A 9354-nucleotide genomic window follows, 5' to 3' on the forward strand; every position below is an offset into this window, starting at 1 on the left:
ATGGCAAGGTTTCATGGCACCCCATTTTCTCCAGGTTAGTTCCATTGATGTTTTATCTTAACGAATCACCAATAGATATATGAATATTGGCTAGTGAGGCACAAATCTTTCAAGTTAAGGATTAAAGTTCGATTTTCTCATATTAATACTTTCTTATTTGTCAAAGTATTTAAGAGAATAGAGCAATTCAAGTATCTGGAATTTATATAAGCAAAAAATTCATATTTCCTTTTCACGAAAAAAATTTTTTACGAGTAATTGAGTTTTATACCCAAGAACTAATGAGCTAATTCACTTTCACGCCTTCAATAAGTCATGGATTCAAGTGGAAGAGATGAGATCATTTCTTGAAATAAATACACAATTGCTTAAGTACGCACTTTTTCATCTTATGGTAGCTGTACATCACGAAGGTTCCAAGATTGAGCATTTGATTTATTTTTATCATTCCCTCGTTAGAAGAGAAACAAGAAAGATGGAAAAATAAGTCGGTGGTATCTCCATGTAACCAAATATCCATCTTTGGTTATATATATATACATACATATATATATATATATATATCACTATTATTACTAAATATTACACACACTACTACATTGACCATGCATGTTCACAACACCCAAATATTCTACGTATTAAATAACACCCTTCATTTCCCTAACCGACAACCCACAAGTGGCCACAGCTCACTAATTGCTCTACACCTCTTCCAATACGCGCAAACACACACATGTATATATATATACACATAAACACATCTCTTCATGCACACTGAGTACTCAATACCAACTCAAAAGGTCAACCAAAATGCGAACGTCCACCACCACCTCCTCCGCCTTGTTTCTCCTCCTCTCCCTCCTCTTTCTCTCGGCAAAAACTACTTCTTCGCAGTCACAATCCGATGCATGCAAGTCCACGCTCTACCCCAAGCTATGCCGTTCGATCCTCTCCACTATCAGATCCTCACCGTCCGATCCATACAACTATGGTAAGTTCTCCATCAAAGAGTGCATCAAGCAGGCCCACAAGATGTCCAAGTCCATTAACTACCTCCTCAGCCACGACAAGTATCAGTCCAAGCTGAGCCACCCAGAAGCCGCGGCTCTGGCCGACTGTTACCAGCTCTCGGAGCTGAATGTGGATTACTTGGAAGCCACTTCGAGTGAGCTGAAGTCGGCTGAGCTGTTGAGCGACGAGCTGGTGGAGAAGATCACGAGTTTGTTGAGTGGAGTCGTGACGAACCAACAGACCTGCTTTGATGGCTTGGCTGAAGCCAAGAGTGGGGTCATGGCTGGATTGGGTGAGCCGCTCAAGAATGCAACCAGGTTGTATAGTGTGTCGCTTGGGTTGGTTTCGCGTTCTCTGGACCGGAATTTGAAGAAGCACAAGAGGAAGTTCGGTGGGTCCGGTAAACCGAACTGGCCGGTTCGTCAGCGGCTCGAAAGTCTTATCAAGGTATAGTATTTACTATTTAGTAAACTTTGTTTTGCATAGATTAGCATTAAATATTATGTCAGATTTATTAATTAATTAGGTCCAAGACTACGAAATCTAACCTAATTAGGCTATATTTGGTGGATATTCTGGGACCATTTTTGTATTTTAGTTACTAGATTTTATGTGATAGTAAAATCTATTAAAATAAAGAATCTAAAAAATGTGAGAGAAGAGTAAATGTATATTTTGAGTTTTTTTTTTTTGAAAAAATTAATTATTGGGTGTTTTTATTATATGTAACTCTCACTTCAGCTCAAAGAATGTCAATCTCATAAGTTAAACTTGGATCTAAATGATTAAATCTATACATATAATTTTTCTAAAAGAGGAGGTAAGATACTAATATCAAGCTAACAAATACTGGTGGTCAACTCAGCTAACTAACTATTCATGTATTTTTGCCTAGGGTGAGGGTTCGAATCCTGTGAATATCTTATTTGTGTACATTTGTAAGTGTCTTGCATGTGTGTGCGAGTGTGAAAAGTCAAAAGTAGTAAGATCTAATTTTATAGTGATTTTTTTATAATGAATAATCACTTTATGATAAGGATGTCAACAATTGATATCTCAGTTATCCCAGTTATTGAGTTGTACGCATAAGATTTTATGTGTATCATGTGAGACATGTGGAGTCTACAAATTCACTTGAATCTTGTACGTTTAATTCAGTCACTGAGATAACTGAGATCTGTATCATTTTCGCCATTGATGTTATAGTGTTGAAAAGTCAAAGTAGTAAGATCTAAATGTTTATGGTGTTGGGGTCTTGCACATATTTCGAGGATTTGCATGAAAGCGATACAGCGAAATGCCTTGGGAAGGCAGATCTTGTGCAAGTTGTTTAGACAGGAACAAATTAAAGTATATAAATTCACAAATTTGTTTGATATATATATATATATATATATGACATGTACGCAAAATGATGGCGTATTCGTATGATGCATCGCATACCTGTAAGCGCGTATAAACATGATGTGATGCTGCACATGCAACTTGTTTGGTTATGGAGGCATGGGCTGGTGGTAGTAGCTGCATGTTCTTAGGTCAATGCCCATACCGTACCCTAAAGATTGCTTGTAAAGTTATCCCAACTCTTCACATCATACTATTGATCATGATATCACCATAAAATGTAAGACTATAAAAGTATATATGTATACAAGGTATGGAGATTTGTGTGGCACACGGGGCGATAGCCTAGTTGGTTATCTCGTTGTTAGGCATTTCATATGTGTGGGCGTACAACGTCCGGAACCCTCTGGGTATTTTTCCAGTGGTACCCGCATCTTGGGCTTGTCCACCTAGGGGCTTATGTGCGCGTATAGGTTTTGGCCCGGACTTAAGTGTTATAAAGGTGATGTGCGCTAACTTGGAGGCACAAATTTCGGCACACCCAGCTGTCCAAAGGGCACATTGGATCGGATCGTTCGGTTGTGGTAAACATACTAGATGGGCTAACTCCTTGATGTATTTCTAGTTTTAAAATATAGAGAGAAAAAAGTATCTATGGATATGTGAAGATACTACATTTTAATTATTATAGGCATGAATTTGTGCAGGCTCTAAGAAAAACTTCTTGTCATAACGATAAGTGGAAGAAATGTAACAGAGGATCAGAAAGAATCCTTGGAGAATTACAGAGCAATGGAATCATTGTCCAGGACGCTGTGATAGTAAGTCCTTATAATGGAACAGAAAACTTCACAACAATTGGAGATGCCATTGCCTTTGCACCAAACAATACAAAGCCTGAAGATGGTTACTTTGTCATCTATGCAACAGAAGGGTATTATGAGGAGTATGTCATTGTTCCTAAAAATAAGAAAAACATAATGCTCATTGGAGATGGTATTAATCGTACTGTCATCACCGGAAACCATAACGTTATCGATGGCTGGACGACGTTCAATTCTTCCACTTTCGGTACGTTCAGCAGCATTGCTTAATTTCCTTCATATCTAAACCTTGTAACTCTTTTATAAGCTGTCTCTGATGTAATGTTTGTTTTGATGTGAAGCTGTTTCGGGAGAGCGATTTGTCGCGGTTGACGTTACGTTCAGGAACACAGCAGGTCCTGAGAAGCACCAAGCAGTCGCAGTAAGAAACAATGCCGACCTCTCCACGTTCTATCGATGCAGTTTCGAGGGCTACCAAGACACTCTTTATGTACACTCCCTCAGGCAATTCTACAGAGAATGTGATATCTATGGAACCGTCGATTTCATATTCGGGAACTCAGCTGCTGTGTTTCAGCAATGCAATTTGTACGCTAGAAAACCATTGCCTAACCAGAAAAACGCGTTCACAGCGCAAGGACGTAGCGATCCCAATCAGAACACCGGAATCTCTATCCATAATTGCACGATCCAAGCTGCGCCGGACCTGGCAATGGACTTGAACTCCACTACTATGAATTACTTGGGTCGACCATGGAAGCTGTACTCGAGGACTGTGTTCATGCAATCGTATATCGGTGACCTTATTAGTCCGGTTGGATGGTTGGAGTGGAATGGAACGGTTGGAACCGATACCCTTTATTATGGCGAGTTTGAAAACTATGGACCTGGTGCAAACACCAGCAGTAGAGTGCAATGGCCTGGTTTCATTGTGATGAATGCTTCACAAGCTATGAATTTTACTGTCTATAATTTCACAATGGCAGATACTTGGTTGACTGACATAGACATACCATTCTCAGGAGGATTACTCCAGTACTAGATATATGAACTTATGTCAGTTGCAGTTGATGTGTAATTTTTTCTTTCTTGGAATTGTATGATTTGTTGAAACTCTGCATATTCAATAAAACTAATCGGTAACTGTTTATCTGCTTAATTTTCCACATGCAGTGCTTTATTGAAGTTCGAAATGATAAAAAAGATGTCAGTAGTAGTTGATATCTTAGTTATCTCAATTGTTAAGTTAGAACGAACATCCAAGTGAGCCAAAATGATAAAGATCTCAACCGTTGATATCCTAGTTATTCTAGCTTCTAAGTTAGACGCACTTTATCTAAGTAAATTCGTGAGCTCCACATGATGGGTATGAGATTCTATACATACAACTTAACACTTGGGATAACTTAACTTCAGCTGCTGGGATCCCTATCATAACTACCAAGTGAATTTGTAAACTTCACATGTCCCACGTGACATGAAATTATGTGTATACATTATACAATGAACTGGGATACCAACTACTTGAATCCTTATCATAATTGATCGAATTTTGATGGTTCATCAGCCCATTATCATCCTAAGCCCAGGGGATATTTACGTGGGGCCTGGTGGGCCGGTTACCCAAAACACATATTTGTAGAAATGCTAAGTGGGATGTTTAGTTTAGACTTTTGAGACCAAATTATAATATTAGGTAACTTGATATGATATTTTCCTAAGCTTTTATATTGCATGATAGAAAATTCTTAATAAATCACCATATTATTAAGAAAATCCTTTATCTTTTTCTCCTAATTATTTTCAAAACCAATTTGGACAATTCATTTATATTTTCATACACAGAAATATTAATTAATTTAGAAAAAATAATTTCTAAAAACTCAAATTAATTCCTTATTGATCATCTTTTGTGTGTCAGAGAAATATTAATTAATTCAGGAAAAAATCAAATTAATTCCTAATTTGATAATCTTTTGTGTGTTGGAGCAAGAGACAGCTACCTTGATGCATGAAAAAGTACTCTCTTTCCTTTACTCAGACATGAAACGCTCACACACGGATTAACCGCGGTTAAAAATTAACCTGACCATGGTTGTATAAAAGCATCCAAAGTCCCATACGAAACACGTTGTTTTGTCTCCTCTGCCATTGTCGACTGCATCAGCTTCTCTCTCTCTCACACACTGAAAGAAAGTGGTACAGATAATCTGAGCTCGAATTCTACTGCGGAATCGCTGGAGTACGCACGAATTCACGATCGTCAGGCACGTACATCCTCCATTTGTTTTAGTTATTTTTGTTCTCCTTTGACTACTAGCGGTTGTTTTCCGGATCATGTGCCATAAATTCCTTTTGATTGCTCTGTATTTGGATCATTGTATACCTTTGTGTTGAAAGTACTGATTCTTTAATAGCATCTTCATCTTTTATCTTGCTTTGAACTTGTATTTTGTGGGTACTGTTCACTGCAGGTTAATAGGTTATAGTAGGTTGCCTTGTATTTGTTATCGAATTTATTGTAGCAATTGCTTTTAAAGTTGTCATTTCGTTTTGTGGATTGGGATCCCCTGAAATTTTTATTCCTTCCAATTCCTTGCAATTATAGGTCTTTAGGGTTTGGATATCACTATATCAGCCATGTGAGCGGATTTGAAGTTTGAATGAACGAGGGAAAGAACCATTTAAGCATTTATAGGAGATTCTCAAGAATTTTTGAGTGAGCAAAAATCTTAAGGGATCAAAATTATTATTTTTTCCCTATTGCAGCTGTGCCGCTGGATTATTCGAGGTATAAAGGTGCCTAAGTGGCTTTTTGTATGCTAATGCTTGAAATTTCCTTGAATAAACGCTCGATATCTGGTTACGTCTCAACTGTTGTGTCCTCCTTGTGGTATTCTGTGGTCCAAATTTTGAATTTCTTTGCCTAAATTGGATGGACGTTTGCATTCCAGCTTGTTTTGTATCGTAAACTGGAAAGCAATGCGTATGCATATATACCTGTATATGAATGCAGCAATAAGTTGATTACTGTCTTCCCATTTGCTTTGTATAGGAAGGTGATTAAAGTAGAATGATCTTAGCTTTCTCCCTATGCCATATTTGTTGATGAATAATACCTTGTAAAGCCTTTTTTTGAGCTATTAATTTTTTTAATTAAAAATAAATCCTTTTATTGTGTCTGATTTTTCATGTCATAATTTTACTCTATTTGTAAGAGAAGCCTTTCAGGTTCATGTTTTCTGTTTATAGTGATATTTTCCCTTTTATGGGATGAATTTTTTATCGTGGTTTCCAAGGTCGGAAGAATCCAAGTTTATTTGTCGTCATTTGTAACTGATTCTGATGCTATCGACGGTGAAACTACACGTTACCTTTTCCCATGAAGAAAAGGAGACCAGCAGTGCTTTGTAATTATGCTTGTGTTATGGTTGATATCAGGACACGTGGTTGTGCATTTTATGCGGGTTTTGAATTTATTTCTTTATCATCAAATTAGACCTACTTTGGTTCAATGCACCAAATTAATGACTAGATGCACTTTTGGATAATATTTTTGCTAAACTGGTTAACAACACTTCATCTGACCAGCTGCTTTAACTTACTCCTTGCAGGGGATCGGTCTTTAATTACTTTCATTCATCTGGATCTTAGACTGGAAATCCTCTTTAATTTGAATGAGCCATTACAAGTTGTTGTGAAAATCATAATAAATTGAGACACTGATAAAGAATCGAACTTGGTTCGATTGCTGACTTCTTCACATATTGGTCTTTTTTTTTGTGTGCTTCACATGGGAATCTTTGAAGACATGGGTTTCTGCTCTAATCTTGATTTTGTCTCAGTCCCTAGTAGGGAAGTTGAGTTGGCAGCAGAATGCGAAGCAGTGATTGCGGTTGAGCAGGATGATAGTGATGAAGACATGGATGTTGATGAGCTTGAGAGGAGGATGTGGAGAGATCGAATGCTCCTGAAGCGGCTCAAAGAACAAAACAAAAATAAGGAAGGGATTGATAGTGCTAAGCAGCGTCAATCGCAGGAACAAGCCCGAAGAAAGAAGATGTCACGGGCACAAGATGGTATCCTCAAATACATGCTGAAAATGATGGAGGTATGCAAAGCTCAGGGATTTGTGTATGGTATCATTCCTGAGAAGGGGAAGCCAGTGGGTGGAGCTTCCGATAATCTGCGAGCCTGGTGGAAGGAAAAAGTCAGGTTTGATAGGAATGGCCCTGCTGCAATCGCCAAGTATCAAGCAGATCATTCAATCCCTCTGAAAAATAGAGATTGTAGTACAGAGGCATCCATGCCTCACACCTTGCAAGAGCTTCAAGACACCACTCTTGGGTCACTTCTTTCAGCTTTAATGCAGCATTGTGATCCACCACAGAGGCGTTTCCCATTGGAGAAAGGTGTTACCCCACCATGGTGGCCTACCGGGAAGGAGGAATGGTGGCCTCAGTTAGGTCTGCCAAAGGATCAGGGGCCTCCTCCGTACAAGAAACCCCATGATTTGAAAAAATCTTGGAAAGTGAGTGTTCTCTCTGCTGTGATCAAGCATATGTCCCCAGACATTGCCAAAATCCACAAACTTGTACGTCAATCTAAATGTTTGCAGGATAAAATGACTGCGAAGGAGAGCGCCACTTGGCTTTCAATAATTAATCAAGAAGAAGCATTGTTGAGAAAATTGTATCCTAATAGCTGCCTGCCTCTGTCTGCTGTTGGGAGTGGTTCTTATGCCACTGATGATACGAGTGATTATGATGTTGAGGGAGTAGATAAGGAACAAAAAGCTGAAGTGGAGGAGTGCAAGCTGCATGATGTTAGTCTCTTGAGTATGGGGGCAGCAGGGCAGAAAGATAGGGTTATAATGTCCCCATTTGTTCCTCAAATTAAAGAAGAATTTGTTGGGAACAGCTCAGATTTCAATTATAAGAGGAAGCATCAAACTGATGAGCAGCAGATATTGATGGATCAGAATATATACACCTGTGAGTACCCGCAATGCCCATATAATGACTATCGGTTTGGATTTCTTGACAGGACTTCAAGAAACAATCACCAGTTACGTTGTACTTTCCGTGATATTTCTTCTCAACAAGTTGGAATGTCCAACTTCCAAGTCACTGATGAGACAGCAGCAGTTTTCAATTTACCCTTTGCTCAAACTAAGCCAACTATGCCACCGGTCAATCAGACGACCTCCAACATGTCAGGACTTGGGCTCCCAGAAGATGGACAAAAAATGATTTCTGAGCTTATGTCTTTCTATGATTCCAGTCTTCAGCGGGAAAAGAGCATGGATCCTGTGGGTGTCAATGTTGTAGGATGTGCAGATCAGCAGCCGCGGCAACTTCAATATCATCAGCAGGAACCTCAACAGCAGATACAGCAGCAGGAACTACAACATCAGCAACCAAAATTTGAACTTCATCCAGCTGATAGCAGCTATGGGCAAGGGGTTTTATTGGGTGGCAACATATCTCAAGGAACCAATCTGCCATTGGATGACTCTTTTTTCCCATCAGTTGAAATTCAGCTTGAGCAGTGCAAGGCATTCGATTCTCCATTTGGTACCAACTACATTGATGGTATGTCTGACTTCAGATTTGGCTCTCATTTTAGCTTCGGATCTACTGATTGCATCGTGGACTCTCACCCAAAGCAGGGTCTGGCCATGTGGTAACTTCGATGGAAGAAGTAGGGCTTTCATATCAGTTCTCTTATTGGTTGAAGGCACTAAACGAAGGGGAAGAGACCCTTCCCCTCAGAAAGTCATAATTACAGTCACTGCTCTAAATGAGTAATGCTTCTTAGTAGTTCTCATAGTATGAGTTGTTCTCTATATGTTTGTATTTGTAGTTATTTTGTGTTTGCGAACTTTGGGCTTGTCTTCTGCAACTTTTATCTTAGCGTGTATACCTCTTTCACTGCAGTCATGGATTGGGCTGGACCTCAAAATCCCCATATCTGGTGATCACTTGTGAAGGGGCAACTTGCCGTTGCCAAACTTTTCTTTGGCTTGTAGTCATGTAATGTTTATATGGAAACTGAGTTTTCGTTGGCTTGTAGTCATGTAATGTTTATATGCAAACTGAGTTTTCTTTGGCCTGTAGTCATGTAATATTTATATGCAAACACAGATGCACTAAATTTATGTGGTGGTTTCATA

General features: G+C 38.9%; 2 protein-coding genes across 3 annotated transcripts; both read left to right on the forward strand.

Moving 5' to 3' along the window:
• The first annotated feature begins 757 nt into the window (after positions 1-757).
• On the forward strand, positions 758-4338 carry LOC119988159 (probable pectinesterase/pectinesterase inhibitor 25). The gene is made up of 3 exons (XM_038833097.1): positions 758-1458; positions 3063-3426; positions 3521-4338. Exons 1-3 carry the CDS (start codon positions 811-813, stop codon positions 4219-4221), a joined length of 1713 nt encoding a protein of 570 aa, XP_038689025.1. The 5' UTR covers positions 758-810; the 3' UTR covers positions 4222-4338.
• Positions 4339-5313: 975 nt separating this feature from the next.
• LOC119988910 (ETHYLENE INSENSITIVE 3-like 1 protein) lies at positions 5314-9354 on the forward strand. 2 transcript variants are annotated; one of them, XM_038834157.1, is made up of 2 exons: positions 5314-5446; positions 6794-9354. In XM_038834157.1, exon 2 carries the CDS (start codon positions 6973-6975, stop codon positions 8866-8868), a length of 1896 nt encoding a protein of 631 aa, XP_038690085.1. In that variant the 5' UTR covers positions 5314-5446; positions 6794-6972; the 3' UTR covers positions 8869-9354. The 2 variants fall into 2 exon arrangements, with proteins under 2 accessions (XP_038690085.1, XP_038690086.1); XM_038834158.1 differs by lacking the exon at positions 5314-5446 and adding an exon at positions 5790-5970.

This window comes from Tripterygium wilfordii, chromosome 21 (genome assembly GCF_013401445.1).
Source record: "Tripterygium wilfordii isolate XIE 37 chromosome 21, ASM1340144v1, whole genome shotgun sequence".
Lineage (NCBI taxonomy): Eukaryota > Viridiplantae > Streptophyta > Magnoliopsida > Celastrales > Celastraceae > Tripterygium > Tripterygium wilfordii.